Source organism: Scyliorhinus canicula, chromosome 7 (genome assembly GCF_902713615.1).
Source record: "Scyliorhinus canicula chromosome 7, sScyCan1.1, whole genome shotgun sequence".
Taxonomy (NCBI): Eukaryota; Metazoa; Chordata; class Chondrichthyes; order Carcharhiniformes; family Scyliorhinidae; genus Scyliorhinus; species Scyliorhinus canicula.
Window position 1 is genome coordinate 83,843,174 of NC_052152.1, and position 24,729 is coordinate 83,867,902.

The 24,729-nt window shown below is 45.0% G+C and overlaps 1 protein-coding gene across 4 annotated transcripts in view; it reads right to left on the minus strand.

Annotated features, from left to right (window-relative positions):
• The window catches only part of LOC119969087 (cilia- and flagella-associated protein 47-like), an 868,530-nt gene that overhangs the window by 548,484 nt on the left and 295,317 nt on the right, over nucleotides 1-24,729 (minus strand). For all 4 annotated transcript variants that reach the window (XM_038802287.1, XM_038802288.1, XM_038802285.1 and 1 more), the window contains exons 29-30: nucleotides 1,885-2,022; nucleotides 470-692 (exon numbers count right to left, since the gene is read on the minus strand). In XM_038802287.1, coding sequence (XP_038658215.1) covers nucleotides 470-692; nucleotides 1,885-2,022 — 361 coding nt within the window. The remainder of the gene's footprint in view (nucleotides 1-469; nucleotides 693-1,884; nucleotides 2,023-24,729) is intronic.

Here is a 24,729-nt window from a genome sequence, read left to right on the forward strand (position 1 = left end):
CGATATGGGCCCAACATTGTGGTCTCATCACTGCCAGAAAATCCAGCCCATAATATCGGCTGACTACTCAGCTCAGTACTGTTGCACGATTTGACTTGCAGCCTTTTAAAAAAAATACAGAACTTGTTTTCCCTCTTATGAGAATGTCAAATATGCCATGGCATTAAACAAAGAGCAGGGTGGAATCCAGAGCAGCATTTACCCCTCAACTGACACCACTAATCTGGCTGTTTATTTAACTGCAATTCATGCAAATTGGCCACCTCATTTCCTGAAACAGCCAGTGAATGGAGTTCAAATTGTTCACTGGCTGTGGGACATACTGATATTGTGAAATGAGTTTTATAAATACATTTTCTTCCTTTCTTCTTCAAATTTTGAACAGAAATGTCCAAACATTGATCAAAGTATTAAAAAGCTATGGTCATTGTTTTTTAAACCAACTGATTTTCTCAATTGCTCAAATTACCTTCTCAATGACGCTGGAATAGAAACAGGATTCATACCATCCGAACAACCAAAGAGGGTGAACCAAGTCTGTACCACAGTTCGAACCTTTTCACAGAAAATATCTTCGGCAATGTTCCCAGTAGAAAACAGCAGCTCTCCCAAATTGTGCCTTCTGCCTAAAGCATCAGCTTCATCTTCTGACTCCTTCTTTTCTCCTTTGGAATCTCCACTTTCACAAGTATCTGCAATAAAGAAGATACAAATTTCACGTGCCCACAAAATAATCCCTTCATACACCAACAGTAAAGGAAAAATATGTTTTAAGATAGCAAAAGTAAGTTTTTCCAAATGCAGCTTAACTGATTTAATATGTAATAACCATGAAATACTAAATTTAAATCCAGTGGCCCCTTTCACAAATCAAGGGGAAAATAGTATATCATTGAATTGCAAATTGTATATGAAGGGGATGACGCTAACTACTAACAATAACAAAAAAATAATTAACTTAAGAAAGATGACATAAATAAAAATGAAAGACAATGAGCCAGATTGGGCTTAATGGCTGATCAAATGTCTCAAAAGAGCACATGTTCATCCAACCAGTGATTACATTTAAGAATATGAATAATACTGGGAAGGGTAAACCAATCAAGGACATTCAGTTGCTTTCAGTTGAATATTCCTTTTTTCAACCAAGATCTTTGTTACATGTGGGAAGTTGCTTATCATCCTGTCACTTGTATCATAGCACTTCAAGAGCATACTGGTGACTAAGACCTAATCATGAATAAAGTTGACATATTTAATAAAGTCGATAAAATGTCAGTAGTCTTGTTAAATAACCATGTCATAAAATACATGACAATGTCCAGTAACATTCAACCCAAGACAATTTCTCCAGGTCTTGTTAATGAATGGTAAGTTATAATGGCCCTATATTTTTTTGAGAGAGGGAGGTGTACACTTGTCCACATTTTCTCAGGAACTCCAATAAGGATATGAGTGACGGTTCAGCTACCTGTTCTCACTTGCATCTCTCCCACCCCCACTAATTATTTGCTCTGCAGCCAGTTATACTGCTTATGAAATTTAATGGGATGTAGTTCTGGTGATTATTGTTGGTTGCCTGAGCACTCCAATGCTGTTTAGCCACATTGGGCAATCGCAATAGGAAGACCACTAATCTGCATGGGACTTTGCAGCTGCTTCTCCAGAATCTGCCTGCCCCATGCCACCAGAAAATGCTACCCCTGTCCTCCACTGGGTAAGGTGAGAGGGGTTCCACAGGCCCAAACCTGGCCCTGAGCCATGTCGCATTTGGATACCTGTGTAAGGGGTCAATCGAATTTTACCATATATTGTCAGTTAAGCACAAAATCTAAAGTTGGACAAGTTTTGACTCAATTTATGAATAAAAAGATGACTGTTCACCTGAAACAGAATCTTCAAAAAAAGAAGTGGAAGGAGAGAATTTGGTGATAGTAGATGTACTGTGCGAAGAAACTGCAGGGGTATAATAGGGTTGCAGCACAACTTTGCCAATACTCTCATATTTGCTTGAGTTATTTACTGAAAAGAATACAAAACATTATTAGCAACAATCCATTCATTGTTTATTTTAGAATCAGGAAAAGCTCACGATTTATTTGGCAGATGGATAGCACCATGTATTATCACATTGCAAGCAATAGATAGAAACTCTGGAGTATCTGTCTTTTATAAAACACCCAACTTATAGTTCTTAAAACTTGCCAATTAAGAGGGAACAAACTGACTCACTCACAATGTCCTTACACTTAACAGAGTTAATTTCTTGTACCCACAATTACGGATTCAACAATTATGGATTGGTGTTATGATTCCAGCTCAGTAATTACTTCTTTGTTCTGTTTAGAGACGTGGATGAACAGAGTCACAGGACTGCCAATCAACATTTCACAAAAGGATAAACCATTTATTAAACAAGGAAAGATTAACTATAATACATTATTCCTTCACCTATACCATTACTATTATATACAGGTTTATAAGGATTACACAAGGTACAAAATATATCTTATATTCTAATGTTCTCATTAAGTACACAGTCTATATGAACCAATAGGTGAAATGTGGTCAAACACATCACACTCTGAAATCAATTTACAGATAGTAGCCAACAACTTCTGTGGATTTCTCATCAAATCCTCCTAGATGCTTGTCACACTGTGAGCCAACAGGTCTCACTGGAATTCTGGCTTTCATACGAGGATTTCCAATCACCATTCTCAAAGAACACACTTTGGAACCATCTCCCATACAAGGTTTTCTCTAAAGATGATTTCACCAAAGATGCACATTCAAGATTTCAACTTCACATTTCAGTATTCCTTTACCCTGGGTAGACTCATGCATTTCAGCTTCTGCACAATGTCTCAGGTATCCAGCCATGCCAACAGAACACTACTGCTTCACAGGCTGGATTACTTCAGATGCCTGGCCTCTCGCTAAATGACCTCTCCAGGCCTGCACCTTGAAGCTCTATCTTTAACTGGGAGCTTCTCTCTACTCCTTTTTTAAAAAAACTTCAGTAAACAGTATCTTGTTCCGATTCTGGTGCTTTGGTCTTTGACTTAAGTTTTCCTGATTTATGTTCTTTAGCTTCTGGGACTTGCTTTCTGCTCCTTTATTGTCCTGCTGGCAGCTGCTGTTCTTTTGGTAAATCTGCTTTCTGAAGTTCAATTCCTTATGCCCAGCTTTGCTGGCTCTAGCTTACAACAAAAGCGAAAGTCCCGGGGTGAACCTCTGGTTGCTAAGGAACAATCACTTTTTTTTTAAACATGTAACTGCTTTTGCATAGAAAATGCTTAATTACAATGCAGGAAAAGTGAAAGTAAACTATAGATTTGCAGACACCTATGTTTATCATGAAGCTAAACTAAAGTTTTAACCCTTCTTAGCACTACAGAAACACAACTTAATCTTAAACTTCAACCTTATTTCTAATACACAAAACACAAATATAAATTGTTTAAACTATTTCGATATCCTAACAATGGGAAAATTAAAATGGGTACAGAAAATGATTACAGATCTAAAAAGTCAGAAAAAATTTAATAAATTAATAATTAAAAAAACAGCAACTATTTTGTTACTGTACTCAGAAAATCATCTCTTCGATGTTACCTAGCACGAGAATGCTCAGATGTGTTACTTTACTTTCAGCAACAAACGTTTCACCAATATCTAGCCCAAATAATGCTATTAACTGGTCATTAAAAATCCCAGAAGTGACCAACTCCTGTAGTTGCAGATTCTTCTCCCGATTCTCAGTCGGGTTTTCTCTCTCAGAGATCTCTTTCTGACAATTAGCAGAGTCTTTTTCCTTCAAGTGCAGCCTTCAAGACCTCTTTTTTTTCAGCTTTCTATTTCTGTTCACACGATTCCTTCTCCCATTTGTCACTTAACTTCTGTTTTTCTAACATCTGATTTTGTAGCAATTGAACCTCAATAAGATGATGTTCCCAGTTTTCTCTTTCTTCACTTTTAGTTCTTTTAAGAATTAGTTGACCACAGCCACCTGATCATAGAACATAGAACATAGAACAGTACAGCACAGAACAGGCCCTTCGGCCCTCAATGTTGTGCCAAGCCATGATCACCCTACTCAAACCCACGTATCCACCCTATACCCGTAACCCAACAACCCCCCCCTTAACCTTACTTTTATTAGGACACTACGGGCAATTTAGTATGGCCAATCCACCTAACCCGCACATCTTTGGACTGTGGGAGGAAACCGGAGCACCCGGAGGAAACCCACGCACACAGGGGGAGGACGTGCAGACTCCACACAGACAGTGACCCAGCCGGGAATCGAACCTGGGACCCTGGAGCTGTGAAGCATTTATGCTAACCACCATGCTACCCTGCTGCCCCAAGTAGTAGCTTTTGTGCTCCTTTCCTCAATTTATTTTGTTAACCTGCTCTTTTCACATTCATCATTTTAAAACTGCTTTTAGCAAACGTGGCGGCAGGTAGTGCTTCTTATCCACTGTTCTGCCTTAAATATCTGTTTGGGGGGTGGGGGGGTTTGCTTAGGATTATTCAAACCCATCACTCATTTAAAGGTGACTTCCGTGTCATATTCTTAGTTTCTAAATGACTTAAGGTTCACCTCTTTAAATTTGAGTGGGCTATTCTTCTTAACGCAACTCAAGCAAGGCTGCCAATTTGATGTAGGAGTTTCTATCTTTATAAAAGGACACTATCTCCAGTTCTTTTAACCCGCAAATTACAAGAAAACGCATTGGCCTGTAAATTCCTTTCGGGTCCACACATGCGCAGCGTGACAACTCGAAAGTGCTGATGCACGGGCATGTGCGCTGGAAGTATGTGCCATTCAAATTCCCAGCCTGCTTTTATTTTTGACAGATTGAACTCAAGCACTGCTCTGGACCTCCTGCATTAAAAATCCAGCGACAGCGCTAACTTGGTCAACTTGCCCCAATGTCAGATACGTTTTTACATTTTTATATTTGCACTTTTATTTCTCAGTCATTGAGCAGAGGCAGGAGACATTAGAGCCATTTCTTTGGTGGGTTAATGTTTTTTATTATTATTGTTTAGCGTTTATAAATATGTTTAAAGACTTCCGGTGGCGGCCATGAAGTGAATGGTCGCACCATTCAGCAGCTCTCGCCATTAGTGGTCTTTTAACGGCTTTTAAGCTGGGTTTTTCTGGAAATTTCTCAACATAAGTTGATTAAAGCGAGAGGAAAAGGAGGTGATCCCCAATTTATGGAATTGTGTTCAAATAAGGGTCGAAAAAGAAAAAACAAAAAGATGAGTGAAAGTAAGTCTCAGAGGTCAGCGAGTGCAATGGCAACAAGACAAAGCTCGTCCACGCCAGCTAAGTAGACGATGGAGCAATGGGTCGAGTACCTGGATGAGAAGTACGCCCTGCATCATAAGGAGTGCGCAGAAGACATGACCCAGGCGATAGCCTCGATTAAGGAGATGGTCAACCGGGGGGGAGGAGAAAATGACGACTCAGGGACAGGAGATTCAAAAGTTGCAGGAGCTGTCAACTGAATTGCGATGGCTTTGGAAAGTAGCATTCTACAGGACAGCCAGGAATGGCTGCTGGAAAAGGTGGAAGACCTGGAGAACCGGTCTCGCAAGCACAATATCCGAATCGTTAGTCTGCCAGAAGGAAAGGAGGGATCAGATGCGAGTACATATGTGGGGAAGATGTTGGAGAAGATGGTCAGGGCCGATGTGTTTGACAAGCCGCTGGAGGTGGACCGGGCACATAGGGTGGCCGTGCGTAAGCCCCAAGGTCGTGCGCCCCCGAGGGCCATGGTGATGAGGCTACATCGGTTTCTAGACAAGGAGCGCATTATGAAGTGGGCCAGGTAGAAGAAATGGTGCATGTGGGATGAATCAGAGATCCGGGTGTACAAAGACTGGGGTGCAGAATTCGCAAAGAGGAGAGAAAGTTTCAACAAAGTTAAGGCGGCCCTGTTTGCAAAAGACATTAAATTTGGACTGATATGCCTGTCTCGTCTTTGGGTGATCTACGAGAACCCACAGTTGTACTTTAACTCACCGGAAGATGTGGTTACTTTCATGAAATACAATAATCTGACTTAAGGACTCTTAAATTCAAACTGTGGTGGACTGAGTTTGGGGGAAGGGAAAAAGCGGGGAGAGAGAAAAATAGTTCTGCGTTTTGTTTTATCTTGTTTAAAATTTTAAGTCTTTTAATTCTGTGAGTTAAGTCACGATATTCGGGAAGAAAAGGATTTTTCTTGTGCAATTTGATTTTGATTCATTGCTTTATGACTGGGTTACAGAGAAAAAACTTCCAAGTTGCGATGGGGGGGGGGGTTCTTTTTCTGTAAGAAAGATGGTTGATTCTTGCATGCATAATTCTGCTTAATCTGTTTGAAGCTTCTTCTATTGTGTTTGATTCTGTGTGAAGGTGATGTGATTGATAAGAATTGATTAAAGGGTTGGCCTTGTTGCCTGTAGGTTTGGGGATGATTTGTTTGTTTTGGGGGTTGTTGTTACTGTGTTGAGTGCTTGTGTTATGTTTAGGGGAGATAGAATCTGGCAGATGACAGGCTTCTTGGCGCCAGAAGGTGAGAGCTGCTGGGCTCGCTGGATATCTGATGCACGGGAGCAAAGTGGGGGGAGAGCTGAGGAGAGACAAAGTGGGGGGGGGGTAGAGGGGGGGAAGGACTGCTTATGGGAGAGGGACAACTAGGAGACTGGAGATGGAAATCAGATGGTGGTCGCTGCCGAGGGGCGGACCAAGTGAGGTTCGGAACATGGGCTAGAAGCTGGCCTAGGAAAGGTCATGGCTGATCGACAGGGGAGGGGGGGGCAAGAGCCTCCCCCACCCAGACTGGTTACGTAAAATGTTCGTGGATTCAATGGGCCGGTCAAGAGAGCCCATTTGTTCACATACCTGAGACAGTTAAAAGCAGACATGCCATGTTACAGGAGATACACTTGAAGCTGGGAGACCAAATTAGATTATAGAAGGGATGGGTTGGGCAAGTGTTTCATTCGGGAGTAGATTTTAAAACAAGGGGGTGGCTATCCTGATTAACAAAAGGATGACATACGAGGTGGGGAGGATAAAGGCAGACTCGGGAGGCAGATTTGTTATGGTTAGCAGGAAGCTAGAGGGAATGGCAATGGTGCTGGTGGATATATATGCCCCAAACTGGGATGGCGTTGCATTTATCAGGAAGATGCTGGGAAAGATCCCAGACCTTGACTCGCACCGGCTGATCATGGGGGGGGGGGTGACTTTAATACGGTCCTGGACACGAGATTGGTCCGGTCGGGTGCTAGGTCAGGGAAACTATCAGCATTGGCGAAGGAACTGCGGGGGTTCATGGAGCGCATGGGAGGGGTGGATCCGTGGAGATTTGAGAGGCCAAGGAGCACGGAATATTCATTCTACTCCCATGTACATAAGACACACTCCAGGATAGATTTCTTGGTACTAGATAAAACTGTTAGCAGAGGTTGAGGACACTTAGTACTCAGCAATTGTGGTTTCAAATCACGCGCCACATTGGATAGACCTACGGGCAGGCACGGGAATGTCCCAACGCCCACAGTGGGGACTAGATATAGGGCTGTTAGCGGATGAGATCTGTGAGCGAGTGAGGGAGGCCATTCGGGGGTACATATAGATCAATGACACGGGAGAGACTGCAACTTGGGTAGTCTCTGAAAGCTGAAAGCGGTTATTAGAGGAGAATGTATTTCGATTCGAGCCCACAGGGATAAAACTGAGCGCTTGGAGCTGGACAGGTTGGTAGAAGAAATCTTATAGGTGGACAGGAGATATTCGGAATCTCCAAATGAGGAGCCCCTGAAGGAGCGTCAGAGACTTCAAATGGAGTTTGGGCTCCTTTCCACAGGTAAGGCGGAGGGTCAGCTGAGGTGGGTAAAAGGTACAATATATGTACAAGGGGAGAAAGCTGGCAGAATGCTAGCGCATCAGCTGAGGAAACAGGAGCCGATGAGAGAAATAGGGAAAATAAAGGATATGAGGGGGATGATGGTGACGGACCCGGGGACGGTGAATGACGTGTTCCTTGAATTTTATAGCCGGCTAACGAGTCGGAACCCCGGTTGGGGAGGAGGGCCTGAATCAATTCCTGGGGAGGCTAGAGTTTCCGAAGGTAAATGAAGAGCTGGTGGAGGTCCTGGAGGGCCCGATTGGCTTGGGGAGTAATAGGTGGAATTGGGGCGATGCAATCAGGTGAAGCCCCGGGACCTGACGGATTCCCAGTGGAATTTTATAAGAAACTCTCTGGGTTACTGGGACTGCTCCTGGTTACGGCTTTTAACGAGTCTCAGGAGCTGGGAGTACTATCCCAATGTTATCACAAGCATCAATCTCTCTCATCCTGAAGCGAGACAAGGATTCGGAGAGCTGTGGATCGTACAGGACAATTTCCCTCTTGAACGTAGATTCCAAATTAGTGGCAAAGATCCTGGCCACTCGAATAGATAATTGTGTCCCGGTGATAATTGGGGAGGATCAGACGGGATTTGTAAAGGGCAAGCACCTGACATCCAACATTAGATGGCTTCTTAATGTAATAATGATCAGAAGTCAGGTTAAAGCCCAACATGTTTGATTCAAACACTAACTTTATTGAGGAAGCTGCTCATTCCTTAGGTGAATGAGGAAGGGAATGAGGATCATTCACCTGAGGAAGGAGCAGTGCTCCGAAAGCTAGTGTTTGAAACAAACATGTTGGACTTTAACCTTGTGTTGTAAGACTTCTTACTGTGCTCACCCCAGTCCAACGCCGGCATCTCCACATCATGTAATAATGATGCCAGTGGAGGGGGACGAGTTTGAGGTGATAGCTGCCATGGAAGCGGAGAAGGCTTTCGACCGGGTGAAGTGGAAGTACCTATAGGATATTTTTAGCAGGTTTGGGTTTGGGCAGGGATTTGTGGAGTGGGTCCGGTTATTGTACCAGGCCCTGGTGGCAAACGTAAAAACTAAATGAGTTCGGTCGGAATTCTTTATTCCATGTCGGCCAGAGAGCCCTTAGCAATGGCCCGGAGAGCAGCGAATGCCTGGCAGGGTATAGTGAGAGGGGTTGGGGGGGGGGGGGGAATGTGGAACACAGGGTCTCTCTCTCTGCGGACGATTTGCTGCTTTATGTCACAGACCCGGTGGGGGAGATGACCGAAATCATGGAGGTACTAGGAGAATTTGGGCAATTTGCAGGCTATAACTTAAATATGGGAAAGAGCGAGATGTTCCTGATCCAGGCATGGGGGTAGGAATGGAGACTGAAGTAGCTACCTTTTAAAGTGGTTGGGAGGAGTTTTAGGTATCTGGGGATTCAAGTGGCTAAGAATTGGGGGCAGCTTCCAAGTTAAATTTGGGCAAAGCAGTGGATCAAATGAGAAGGGATTTCCGTAGATGGGACATGCTCTCTCTGACGCTGGCTGGGCGGGCTCAGATGGTGAAGATGACGGTCCTTCCGAGACTGCTTTGCTTTTTCCAGTGTATCACGATTTTTGTCCCAAAGGCTTTTTTCAGAAATATGAATGTGGCAATATCGAGGTTTATATGGGCGGGAAAACCCCGAGAGTAGAGGGAACTCCTGGAACGGATCCGCGGAGATGGAGGGCTTGGCTCTCCCGAGCTCTATTAACTATTACTAGGCGGCCAACATATCGATGGGCAGGAAATGGGTAGTGGGGGAGGGATCGATCTGGGAGCAGATGGAGGCAGCATCCTGCAAAGGTACGGGTTTCAAGGCTTTACTGACGGCACCCCTGCCGTTCTCGCCAGCTCGGTACTCTACAAGTCCTGTGGTGGTGGCAGCAATGGAGGCAGCATATGAGACTGGAGGGGGTGTCAGTGTGGTCACTGATCTGTAACAGTCACCGGTTTGCCCCGGAGGGGCTGGATGGGGGCTTTAAGGTATGGCAGCCGGCAGGGATTGAGAGGTTTGTGGGATCTATTCATCCAGGAGGACTTTCCGATCTTGAAGATATTAGAGAAGGGGTTTGATTTGCTGGGTGAGAACAGGTTTCGGTCGTGTCGCGTCTTTTCGTCCGACGTCATTTCGTCCAACGACACTTCGTCCACGTCTTTTCGTCCAACGTCTTTTTGTCCGCCCGTCTTTTGGTCCAACGTCACTTCGTCCAATTAACCAATTGCAAATCAACTCCGTATAAAAGCATTTAATTGATAGAAAGCAGGCACAATACAGCGAGTGAATTTAATTGCTAAAATGCAAGTAATTGATGAAATTCAAGTAAAATGCAAGCTTAAAAATGCAGTTAAAAAGTTAAAAAATCTAAAAATGCAGTTAAAAAGATCTAAAAGTTTACTACTGATGAATTCCCGAAATTACTTAAAATTGATGTAAATTGTGAGCAACATTCCTCAAGAAATCAATTTTCGCTGTGGGATCATATTCAACGACCAATCTTTTGAGGCGTTCAGTTATTTTCTTATATCGCGTACATGAAGTCGCCTGATCCCCCCGAAGAATTTGAGCCTTTTTGCCTATTATTAACCCTTCCTCTTCCTTCAGAATTTTGATTAACCTCCAGATATTCAAATGAGCTCCACCCGCCGAACGCTTTATCGCAGAATGAAACCCCTCAGCAGCATTATTTGTTCTCGGTAGATCTTGTAGAACACGCTGATTAACATTCCATACAGCTGTCGGGAACGTAGGTGTTTCTCTCCTTCGTCTGGCACCACGTCCTCTCACAATGCCTATGTAAGTCAAGTCGAAGTAAACGATGAATTCAGCAGGTATTTCTTCATCGTCTATCAAATCTTCATAAGCCTCTTCGACATCTTCAACGGGGAGGAAAGCTAATGCTGAAAAACATCGAATTTTAAGACAGAATTCAGAGTCTGTGTTGTATTTTTCTTTGAGACCTAAATCGGTAATTTTTCGAAACACAGATTGGCTCAAATGAAACAAACATGCCACGACAGATGCATTAAGGAATGATGAATTAATTGCCTTGTGAACTGCAGCTTCGAAATCTGCCATGATATCAATCGGATCTGCATCAGGTTGCATAATTTTCAATTGGTCAAAGAATAATTCGTATGTCTGATTCCTTTTATTCGGCAGTAATGCAAAGACCCGTGGTAGACTGCTACCTTTAACTTGTACATGAATGCAGAACAGTTGAAACCACTGTTGTGGCACAATCTTGAATGTTCCATCACATGCCCAATGACGATATGATGCTAAATCCTGAAGAGCACTTTCTGATGCGAATACTAGTAAGCGCTGTTGATCCTCGACGCCCGAATCGAACCTCAGAAACTGCTCGCCATTGTCAAGCTTGCAATATTTGTCAGGTATTTCAAAACCGTGTCTAGCCGCTGGATTAGCGGAAAATCCAGAATTTTTTTGTCGGCACCTTTGAATAGTCCTTGAGACGACGGGCAGCCTTGGGAGTTGAGAGCAGGTATTTTCTGATAGCTGCGTAAACTTGGCCGCTAGAATGCTACGCGAACTTGCTGCTATGTTTTCCACTGCTTCATGCTTTATTTCTGCAACTGCTTTTCTAGCATTTAACGAATCGACATCAGCTGGATGAAGGTGCTCATTAGAGAAATAAATAATTTTAGGCTCATTGTTTTCCGTGACCGTGTGAATCCGCACTGAACATAGCCTTCTTTTCTCACATCTCCAGTATTCTTTTCCTAGGTTTGCACTGCTCGAATGAAAATCATAGATATAGTTATTTCCATCAGCCACCTTCCGCTTACTCTTCGTTGACACAATGAACTTTGCCATTACGGGATGGGCGAATTCGGGATTAGGAAAGAGACAGATAATATCTATCCTTTAACGAGGCTCGTTAAAGGGGAGAGAACGATAATAACTATCCTTTAACGAGGCTCGTTAAAGGAAAGAGGCCGGTAATAAAGATCCTTTATTGTATATTATGTGCATTAGAGAAGATTTCCATGTACAAAAGTTAAAGTGGAGTGGTGCTACTAAGCAAGTTACTAAAAGTCAAGTTACAAAAAGTCTTTGACAAAAAAAATCATCCAGCAAAAACACGAAAAAAGTCACAAAAAATCTTTGACGAAAAAAATCACCGGACAAAATGACGTTGGACCAAAAGACGGGCGGACAAAAAGACGTTGGACGAAAAGACGTGGACGAAGTGTCGTTGGACGAAATGTCGTCGGACGAAAAGACATAGCACCGGTTTCGGTACCTTCCAGTGCGGCACTTTGTACAGGGGAAGGTTCCAAGCTTTCCTCGCCTTCCCTGAGGGGACTACAGGATAAAGTGCTGACAAAAACAGGGATTGGAGGTGGGAAGGTTTCGGAGACAAGGAAGTGATAGAGTAAGAAGGGGCCCCTGTCAGAGAGGTGAAGAGGAAGTGGGAAGATTTGCTAGGAGGGGAGCTGGAAAGGGAGCAGTGGGAAAAAGCCTTGAAAAGGGTAAATGCATCCTCGTCTTGTGCGAGATTTAGCTTGATTCAGTTCAAGGTAGTCCACAGGTCCCACATAACGGTAGCCAGATGAGTAGGTTCTTCGAGGAGGAGGAGGACAAATGTGGACAGTGTGGGGGTAGCCCGGCCAACCATGTTCACATGTTTTGGGCATATCCGAAACTGAGGGAATTCCGGCAGTGATTTGCGGATGTTATGTCAGAAGCCCTGGAAAGTAGGGTAACTCCGAGTCCAGAATTAGCAATATTTGGGGTGTCGGAGGATCCATGTGCACAGAATGCTGCCTCCCACGATGGCTTTGGGTCAAAATCCTGCAACTCCCTTCCTAACAGCATTCTAGATACTCCTTTTATTTGTAAATATGGTTCTTTGAATTTTTTCAGGTAAATCAACACAAACCAAAACAAAAGATCACATCACAATCAAATATAAAAGTTTAAAAAACACATAACCTATAATTAACTTAATACTAAACCTAACCTAAACCCCCTAACAAATGACAGTGACTAACTCCTTAGAAAAGGAAATAAATGGCTGCCGTCTTAGATAGAACCTCTTCACTGGGCCCCTGATGGTGAATTTGACCTTCTTCAAGTGTAAGAATAACATTATGTTACCGAACCAAGCAGAGGCACTAGGCAGGGTGGGAGGCCTCCAACCAAGCAATATTTGCTTCCAGGCCATCAGCGAGGAAAAGGCGACAACATCCGCCTCTATCCCAACTGAATCACCGGCGAATCCGACACCCCAAATATGGATACCAGCAGACATGGGTCCAAATCCACATGGAGAATCTTCAACATAGTATTAAAGAATGAAGCCCAAAAGCCTATAGGGGCAGAACCTATGCGTGAGACTAGCCAATGCCAAAAGATCAGCGATCACACCTATCTTCAACTTTTGGGAAAAACCAACTCATCCTTGCCCTAGTCATGTGCGACTGTGTAACACCTTAACCTGAATTAGGCTCAGTCGTGCAGAGAAGGACGTGGAGTTGACCCTGTGAAGGGCTTCGCTCCAAACCTCACCAGTAAGAATGAGACCCAATACACTTTTCGATTTCGCCCTCACACCGCTTAATGGAGCAGAATCCGATGAAGGAATATGACCAAATAGATGCGAAATAAGAACCCTCACCAGGCTGAGCTAGGGGCAGAATCCTCTTCATCAAGGAAGAAGATAGTGCCCAAGGAAAGGAAGGAAAAGCTTTTCGCGGGAAGGCAAGAACTTGAAAATACCGAAAAAGGCTGGAGTGGGGTAGCTGGAATTTATCAGCTAACTCCCTAAAACTGGCAAACATCCCCTTCATGAACAGGTCCGCAAAACACTCCAGACCCTTCACTTTCCAAGATTTAAATGTTGGACCCAAACCAGAAAGATGGAAAATATGATTGTTACAAATAGTGGCTCGTGAAGACAGGGAAAGGAGCTTAAAATGCTGTCTAAACTGTTTCCAAATCCTAAGAGAGTAGGCCATCACTGGGTTTGAGGAAAATCTAACAGCGGAAAAGGGCATTGGTGTGGTGACTATGGCATGAAGACTAGAAGTAGCGCCGGAGTGAGCCTTCCTATTCCCCAAATAAAATCGGGGTCACTAATCCACATCAAAATGTTTCAAATGTTAGTGGTCCAGTAATAAAACAATAAATTGGGGAGGGCCAAGCCCCCCAACTGCCTATCCCTTTGAAGCCGACCACTATGGATTCTGGGATTCTTACACACCCAAATAAAAGAGGATATTGATTTGTTAACCGTGATAAAAAAGGAATTGGGGAGGAAAATCGGAAGTCATTGAAAGAAAAAGAAAAACCTCAGAAGCACGTTCATTTTAATAGTTTGAATCCTACCCGCCAAGGATAGAAGAAGGTTGTTCCGCCTCAGCAAATCTATTTTAAAACTAACAACCACGGTTGTGTAATTCAGCTTATGAAGTGAGGTGCAGTTGTGGGCCACCCAGACCCCCAGATAGCGAAAGCCCATATTATAAAGGTGAAAAGGTAACTTCTCCAATTGGGCCCGCCTCCCAGGGGAGTTAACTGGGAAACATTCACTCCTGCCTAAATTCAATTTGCTTCCAGAGAAGGAGCTGTAGGTGTTAAGCAACTTCATTTGCCATTGATAGAGGGGGCTGGGTTTGTAATATAACGGACAAGGTGATCTGCGTAGAGGACACGCGATGCTCCATGCCATCCCCATTGATAGGCCTCCACTGACTGGAGGATCAACGCTATAGAAAGTGGCTCTATTGCCAAGGCCAACATAAGTGGAGAAAGTGGGCAGCCCAGCCTAGTGCCTCGATGCAAGGGAAAATAATCAGAGTCTAAAGCGTTTGTATGAACACTGGCAGTAGGGGCATTCTATAACTGGCGAACTCAGGAAGCAAATTTCTGACCAAATCCAAACCTCCCAAGAATCTCAAATAAATTCTCCCATTCCACTCTATCAAATGCATTTCCAGCATCCAGAGATACTATCACCTCAGGTTCAGGTACTGGGGACGTATATTGGCCGACAATTGTCAGCCTTTCACAAAGCCTGTTCGACCCTCCAAAATTATATTTGGGAGGCAAAGCTCCAACCGAAGCAGCAACACCTTCGCAAGTAGCTTGGCGTCTGTGTTCAAAGGTGAGATGGGATGATATGAACACTCTGTCTGGTTTTTGTCCCTTTTAAGAGGCAGATAAATAGAGGCTTGGGTGAGGGTCAGAGGGTTGAACATGTCCAACAATAAAGGTATAAGCAGCTGCAAGAACTTCTTGCAAAATTCAATCGAAAAGCCATCCAGATTAGGGGATTTGCCAGACTGCATCAGCCAATACATTTTAAAATCTCATCATAGCGTAACAGTCCAACTCACTGCTCCTTTCCACCTTAACATTTGGGATGGGTAGACCGTCCAGAAAGTCGGACATGACCGATTTATCTGCAGGGGGCTCCGATCTATAAAGATCACAGTAAAATGATTTTAAAAATTAATTGAGCTGGGAAGGGGCACAAACAAGGTTGCCATCAAATTTAGTACCTGAGTGATCTCCCGAGAGGCCACTTGACGTTTGAGTTGGTGAGCCAGAAGACCACTGGCCTTCCCCTGTACTCATAAAAAGTGCCCCAGGAGCGTTGTAACTGATGCACTGCCCTGCTACTCAAACTGCCCTGTACGTTTTTCCTACCTGCCAATAGTTCTGAAGTAGGATCAAGTGAGTACTGGTGACCCACCTCACGAATGGAATCCACCAGCCTCTGCTGTTCCAACTTGGTTGACTTTAACATATATGCTCTGCAAGAGATAACCTCCCCCTGAGGACTGCCTCAAGACCCTCCCACAATATGGAAAGGAGATTGAATCTGACCCGTTAGATTTTATATAGTTGTCTATGGAAGTATGCCTTACAACATTTTTTTTATCAGCTGACAATGTAGTATCTGATCTCCAGGGTGGAGGTTGGCGGAGCCAGACCCTAACAACAAATCAATAAAGTGCAGGGGCATGGTCTGAAATAACAGTAGCTGAGTACCCAGCCGCCACTACCAAAGGAGGTAGAAACCCCTCTCCCGATCTGAGTCACAAAAGAAGACAAAGCCCTGGCCATCCCCGATGGAACAAGAGATTTAGGCTTGGAACGATCCAATCTAGGGTCCAAAACACAATTCAGGACCCCACCTGAAATAAGTTAATTTAACTCGAGGGAGGGAAGCCAGCATGGAGTTAATAAAATTCGTATCATCCCAGTTGGGGCATAAATATTGGCCCATGACAACCGGGGTGTTCAACAGGGAGCCACAAACAAAAACATATCAACTATTGGGGTTGGTCATAATCGGACAGGGGAAAAACTGAACTCTTTTGTTAATTAGGATCGCCATACCTCTCGCCGTGCCATTGAAACCGGAATGAAAAACCTGCCCAACACACCCCTTGCATAGCCAGATCTGATCCCTGATACGCGAGCGGGTCTACAGCAAAAAATAAACATCAGAGTTTAAGCACTTGAGATGGGCAAACGTCCTTGACCTCTTCGTTAGGCCACTGAAACCTCTAATGTTCCAGGTCACCAAATGAGCTGGATGTCTCCCACCACCCCTTAATCCGGAGTCAGTATTCCACCAAAAGTGATTAACCAAGAGACACTGAAAAGGTAAAGCAAAATGATCCACCCAAGATGGGCACCAAGCCAAGTCAGAAGACTAGACAATTATAAACCAACAGACACCATCAGCGAACAACCCCACCCCCTCCCAAAAACCCCACTGTTATTGAGTTTGACCACATCCAAAAGCAAATAAAAGTGAGGCAAACATAGACTCACCCTAAAACTAAAACCTACATTTAACAAAACAAAATAAAACAAAAACTCTATGCTCATTTTCTAAAAAACTGCTATAATGAGCTGTAGCGAACCCTCATTAACTCTTAATTAAGTCCACATTAACTCTTACCAACTTTTACAGATGCACCATAGAAAGCATCCTATAGAACATAGAACGATACAGCGCAGTACAGGCCCTTCGGCCCTCGATGTTGCACCGACATGGAAAAAATCTAAAGGCCATCTAACCTACACTATGCCCTTATCATCCATATGCTTATCCAATAAATTTTTAAATGCCCTCAATGTTGGCATGTTCACTACTGTTGCAGGTAGGGCATTCCACGGCCTCACCACTCTTTGCGTAAAAAACCCACCTCTGACCTCTGTCCTATATCTATTACCCCTCAATTTAAGGCTATGTCCCCTCGTACTAGCCACCTCCATCCGCGGGAGAAGGCTCTCGCTGTCCACCCTATCTAACCCTCTGATCATTTTGTATGCCTCTATTAAGTCACCTCTTAACCTTCTTCTCTCTAACGAAAACAACCTCAAGTCCATCAGCCTTTCCTCATAAGATTTTCCCTCCATACCAGGCAACATCCTGGTAAATCTCCTCTGCACCCATTCCAAAGCTTCCACGTCCTTCCTATAATGAGGCGACCAGAACTGTACGCAATACTCCAAATGCGGCCGTACTAGAGTTTTGTACAACTGCAACATGATCTCATGGCTCCGGAACTCAATCCCTCTACCAATAAACGCCAACACACCATAGGCCTTCTTCACAACCCTATCAACCTGGGTGGCAACTTTCAGGGATCTATGTACATGGACACCGAGATCCCTCTGCTCATCCACACTACCAAGAATTTTACCATTAGCCAAATATTCCGCATTTCTGTTATTCTTTCCAAAGTGAATCACCTCACACTTCTCCACATTAAACTCCATTTGCCACCTCTCAGCCCAGCTCTGCAGCTTATCTATGTCCCTCTGTAACCTGCAACATCCTTCCGCACTGTCTACAACTCCACCGACTTTAGTGTCGTCTGCAAATTTACTCACCCATCCTTCTGCGCCCTCCTCTAGGTCATTTATAAAAATGACAAACAGCAACGGCCCCAGAACAGATCCTTGTGGTACGCCACTCGTAACTAAACTCCATTCTGAACATTTCCCATCAACTACCACTCTCTGTCTTCTTTCAACTAGCCAATTTCTGATCCACATCTCTAAATCACCCTCAATCTCCAGCCTCCGTATTTTCTGCAATAGACGACCGTGGGGAACCTTATCAAACGCTTTACTGAAATCCATATACACCACATCAACTGCTCTACCCTCGTCTACCTGTTCAGTCACCTTCTCAAAGAACTCGATAAGGTTTGTGAGGCACGACCTACCCTTCACAAAACCATGCTGACTGTCCCTAATCATATTATTCCTATCTAGATGATTATAAATCGTATCTTTTATAATCCTCTCCAAGACTTTACCCACCACAGACGTTAGGCTCACCGGCCTATAGTTACCGGGGTTATCTCTACTCCCCTTCTTGAACAAAGGGACCACATTTGCTATCCTCCAGTCCTCTGGCACTATTCCTGTAGCCAATGATGACCTAAAAATCAAAGCCAAAGGCTCAGCAATCTCTTCCCTGGCTTCCCAGAGAATCCTAGGATAAATCCCATCCGGCCCCGGGGACTTATCTATTTTCACCTTGTCCAGAATTGCCAACACTTCTTCCCTACGCACCTCAATGCCATCTATTCTAATAGCCTGGGTCTCAGCATTCTCCTCCACAATATTATCTTTTCTTGAGTGAATACTGACGAAAAGTATTCATTTAGTATCTCGCTTATCTCCTCAGCCTCCACACACAACTTCCCACCACTGTCCTTGACTGGCCCTACTCTTACCCTAGTCATTCTTTTATTCCTGACATACCTATAGAAAGCTTTGGGTTTTCCTTGATCCTACCTGCCAAAGACTTCTCATGTCCCCTCCTTGCTCGTCTCAGCTCTCTCTTTAGATCCTTCCTCGCTTCCTTGTAAATATCAAGCGCCCCAACTGAAACTTCACGCCTCATCTTCACATAGGCCTCCTTCTTCCTCTTAACAAGAGATTCCACTTCTTTGGTAAACCACGGTTCCCTCGCTCGACCCCTTCCTCCCTGCCTGACTGGTACGTACTTATCAAGAACATGCAATAGCTGTTCCTTGAACAAGCTCCACATATCCAGTGTGCCCAACCCTTGCAGCCTACTTCTCCAACCAACACATCCTAAGTCATGTCTAATGGCATCATAATTGCCCTTCCCCCAGCTATAACTCTTGCCCTGCGGGGTATACTTATCCCTTTCCATCACTAACGTAAAGGTCACCGAATTGTGGTCACTGTTTCCAAAGTGCTCACCTACCTCCAGATCTAACACCTGGCCTGGTTCATTACCCAAAACCAAATCCAATGTGGCCTCGCCTCTTGTTGGCCTGTCAACATATTGTGTCAGGAAACCCTCCTGCACACATTGTACAAAGAATGACCCATCTAATGTACTCGAACTATATCTTTTCCAGTCAATATTTGGAAAGTTAAAGTCTCCCATAACAACTACCCTGTTACTTTCGCTCTTTTCCAGAATCATCTTCGCCATCCTTTCCTCTACATCCCTAGAACTATTAGGTGGCCTATAGAAAACTCCCAACAGGGTGACCTCTCCTTTCCTGTTTCTAACCTCAGCCCATACTACCTCAGAAGGAGAGTCCCCATCTAGCATCCTTTCCGCCACCGTAATACTGTCCTTGACTAGCAGCGCCACTCCTCCCCCTCTTTTGCCCCCTTCTCTGAACTTACTAAAACACCTAAACCCCGGAACCTGCAACAACCATTCCTGTCCCTGCTCTATCCATGTCTCTGAAATGGCCACAACATCGAAGTCCCAGGTACCAACCCATGCTGCCAGTTCCCCTACCTTATTTCGTATACTCCTGGCATTGAAGTAGACACACTTCAAACCACCTACCTGAACACTGGCACCCTCCTGCGAAGTCAAATCTGTGCTCCTGACCTCTATACTCTCAATCTCCCGTACCCTAAAACTACAATCCAGGTTCCCATGCCCCTGCTGAATTTGTTTAAACCCCCCCAAAGAGCACTAACAAATCTCCCCCCCAGGATATTGGTGCCCCTCAGGTTCAGATGTAGACCATCCTGTCTATAGAGGTCCCACCTTCCCCAGAAAGAGCCCCAGTTATCCAGAAATCTGAATCCCTCCCGCCTGCACCATCCCTGTAGCCACGTGTTTAATTGCTCTCTCTCCCTATTCCTCATCTCACTATCACGTGGCACGGGCAACAACCCAGAGATAACAACTCTGTTTGTTCTCGCTCTGAGCTTCCATCCTAGCTCCCTAAAGGCCTGCCTGACATCCTTGTCCCCTTTCCTACCTATGTCGTTAGTGCCAATGTGGACTACGACTTGGGGCTGCTCCCCCTCCCCCTTAAGGACCCGGAAAACACGATCCGAGACATCACGTACCCTTGCACCTGGGAGGCAACATACCAAACGTGAGTCTCTCTCGCTCCCACAAAATCTCCTATCTGTGCCCCTGACTATTGAGTCCCCAATTACTAATGTTCTACTCCTTTCCCCCCTTCCCTTCTGAGCAACAGGGACAGACTCCGTGCCAGAGGCCCGTACCCCATGGCTTACCCCTGGTAAGTCGTCCCCCCCACAAGTATCCAAAACGGTATACTTGTTACTCAGGGGAACGACCGCAGGGGGTCCCTGCACTGACTGCTTCTTCCCAGTCCCTCTTACAGTTACCCATCTATCTCCAGTCTTTGGTGTAACTATTTCCCTGAAGCTCCTATCTATGACCCCCTCTGCCTCCCGAATGATCCGAAGTTCATCCAGCTCAAGCTCCAGGTCCCTAACACGGTTTTGAGGAGCTGGAGTTGGGTGCACTTCCCACAGATGAAATCAGCAGGGACACTGACGGCGTCCCTCACCTCAAACATTCTGCAGGAGGAGCATTGTACTGCCTTCCCTGACATCACCTCTAGATTTAAAAAATAACAAGAAAAAGAAAAAGAAAGGAAGAGCTTACCTGATATTACCTCAAACCCTGCTCCCGCTCAAAGGTAAGCAAATTTAAAGGCACTCACTCACCTTCACGACAGGCCCCTGCTTCCGCTTCCCAACCACCGTGGGGTGGGGGGGTTGGTTAGAGGAGGAGGTAGGGTGGGAAACACTCACGAAGTGTTTCAGGTTTAACTGTCACTTGCCAACAGCCTCTCCACAAACCACCTTCAACTTAGGCTGACCGCACTGCACGTATGCAAATTTCCCCAGAACAGCTGATCAGTAGCTCTGCTCTGCTGCCCTCTGCTGGATGATTGTCTTCACTCAAACTCCTCGGGTCCCCTTCGCAGATTCACCTTCAACTTAGGCTGACCGCACTGCACGTATGCAAATTTCCCCAGAACAGCTGATCAGTAGCTCTGCTCTGCTGCCCTCTGCTGCCTATCTTGCTGCTTCACAGCCCAACTGCTCGGCCCAAGACCGCAAGAAACTTCAGAGTCATGAACACAGCCCAGTCCATCACACAAACCTGCCTCCCATCCCTTGATCCACCGACACCCCCCCCCCCCCCCCCCCCCCCCCGCTGCCTGGGAAAAGCAGGCAGCATAATCAAAGACCCCTCCCACCCGGCCTACTCACTCTTCCAACTTCTTCCATCGGACAGGAGATGCAAAAGTCTGAGAACACTCACGAACAGACTCAAAAGCAGCTTCTTCCCCACTGTCAACAGACGCCTAAACAACCCTCTTGTGGATGACCTCATTAACACTACACCCCTGTATGCTTCATCCGATGCCGGTGTTATGTAGTTACATTGTGTATCTTGTGTTGCCCTATTATGTATATTCTTTTATTTCCTTTTCTTTTCATGTAATTAAAGATCTGTTGAGCTGCTCGCAGAGAAATACTTTTCACTGTAGCTTGGTACACGTGACAATAAACAAAATCCAATCTAAATCCAAACCCACTCCCATTAACTAACTCCCCAGTTAGCAGGAAGAAAACTGGAGAAAAATAGACTTTAAAATTTTTTAAACATTTAAGTTGCATGCCCCACTAGCGACTAAATATTGGGCTGAACAACAACTTTGAAAAATGGAAGGAAACCATATCTTATTATAAAGATCAAAACCCAATATAGTAGAGAACCTCAAATCTAACCCAAAACAATAAGAACATAACCCAAACAAGAACAAGAAAAAACAAGAAACACCAACAACACGACATGCCTGTCAAGAGAGCGATAAACAAAATTACAGAGAGCCCAACGTGTGCCTGCCATCTGCCAGCACATCAAAAAATTTGTCTTTTTCCTCAAACGTGACTACGGCGAGCTGGGTAGACCATCCCAAACATAACTCCACTCTTGTGGAGGGTGGCCTTTACTCCATTAAACCAGCTCTTTTTATCACCAACTCCGTGCCTATGTCCTGATACAGCCAAATAGCCTTCCCACTTGAAAATGCGGTGTTCCCTTGCTCATCGCAAGACCCTCTCTTTTTCCTCAAAGCTGCGAGGCGCGATTCTCCGCTCCCCACGCCGGGTGGGAGAATCGCGGGAGGGCCAGTCGACTCATTTCACACCCTCCTGGCACCCCCCCGCGATTCTCCCACCCCCCACTCGGAAGATTCGCCGCTCGCCGTTTTTCACGGCGACCAGCGATTCTCCAACCCGGATGGGCCGAGCGGCCTGCCGTTTGCGACCGTTTCACAATGGCGGCAACCACACCTGGTCACTGCCGTCGTGAACATGGGCGCCAAAGGCCCGTTTGAAGCTTGTGGAGGGCGGAGAGGGGAGTGAGCACCACGGCCGTGCTCAGGAGGGGACTGGCCCGCGATTGGTGCCCACCGATCATCGGGCCAGCGTCTCAAAGCGACGCACTCTTTCCCCTCCGCCGCCCCGCAAGATCAAGCCGCCACATCTTGCGGGGCAGCGGAGGGGAAGACGGCCACCGCGCATGTGCGTGTTTGAGCCATCAGCCATCGTGACGTCAGCCGCGCATGCGCGGGTTGGAGCCGGCCACCCTGCGCATGCGTGGCTGACGTCACATAGGCGCCGCCGTCGCGTCATTTTGGTCGCGCCGCCTTGACGCAAGCGTCAAGGCCCGGCCGCCAAGAATAACAGAGTGCCGCTCCTAGCCCCCCGGGTGGGGGTGAATACGGTGAGAGGAGCGGCCTCCGAGGCCGTCGTGAAACTCGGCTGAGTTCACGACGGCCTTTCCGATTTTTCCCGGGAGCGGAGAATTCCGCCCGTGGAATCTCACAATCACCGCACGCGGCGGATCTTCAGCAGAGATTTTGGCCGAAGTGAGCGATGGGCCCTGTCTAATTTAGGTGGCGATGCAAATCCACTCACCCATTATTTTGAGGAACATGTCCGAGAAATACTCCGTGGGGGTAATGCCCTCAATCCCCTCCAGCAAACCCACAATCTGGATGTTCTGCCTTCTGGACCTGTTTTCTAGGTCATTCAACTTGGCTCTTCGCAATCTATTTAATTCAGCTATCTAAGTCAGACTAGACCCCAGCGCGGTAATCCAATCACTATCGTCCAATAAAGCTACCTCCATATTCTTAATCGTAACTCCATGGACTTCAACGGTCTCACTAATATTTCCCAGAGCCAATCGAATGGGGGTCAAGGCCTCTTCGATTGATCTTTTAAGCTCCTACAACATGATTTGTCAGTGCTTCTCAAACTCTTTCACCAAGATGTCAGTGAGAACCTTCGCCGTTAGTTAAGTGGACAGAAAGAAGAAACCCATTCCTCTATCTTACTTCCCGCTGAGCTCTGAGAGGCTTCAGACTGCGTAACAAGCTCAAAGTTTTCTTATCTTTGTTTTTCTAGACATCTCAGAAAAGAGAGGACTCTAACCAATAACTATCATAAGTTTCCAAGGCAAAAAGATCAGTTCTCTAACTTGTCTGCGTCTTCTCCCTACATTCCGCCACCGTAAGTCCCAGCATTCTGGATGTTCTTATAACACATGGACTGCAGCATGTTCAAAAAGGCAACTCTCCATCAACTTCTCAAAGGCAATTAGGCGTAGTCAGCAACACCCATTTTCCATGAACAAATAAATAAAACAAAAAACGGAGATGGACAGGTCATGAGCCACCCCGAATCTACAAAATCTGCTTGGAGAAATTTCTAGCACTGTTTCCAGAAATGTCAATGTTTGTTTATTTACTATTGCAGATTTATTTTGTGCAACTGATGGATTAATTGCAATGGATGTAGATTGATGCATGATTTTTAACATAGACAGAAAAAGTGTGGAAATAATCAAAGGTTGATCCCTGTCACTGCTATTCAAGACTTCTCTGGGTGTAATCTCTGAAGTTATTTGTGCAATATATTTTGTTGGAAGCGATAGATGTAAAATCTCCTGATTTCAGAAATGGATATATAAAAGTGTCATAAACAAGGTTTGTGGAATGTATTAACTCATGAGAAATAAGTGCTTGTAATGTAAAAGAAGTAGCTGTATGTTATCGAGGATAGATCAATTGGTACATGAAGTTAAATTTGAGTTCCGTAAAGAGGATATGATGTTTCATTAGATACCTTTGTTGAAATGTCAGTGACAATATAACTTAACAAGAAGCAAAATACTGCTGATGCTGGAAATTCTAAATGACAACAGGAAATGCTTGACAGGTCAGGCAATATTGAAGAAAAATAACTTAAGTTATGACCCTTCGTCAGCACAGTAATTTAACTGAATTCTAATACCATTAAAGCTCTCTGGGTTATTTTTCCTGAAACTTTTGTGCCTGTCTTTCCTGGGCTTCAACTACCAAGGCCGTAAGTTTGAAATTCCCTCACTAAACCTCCCCACTTTTCTCTCTCTATTTCCTCCATTTGAGGTGCTCCTTAAAACCTAGCCCTTTGACCAAAC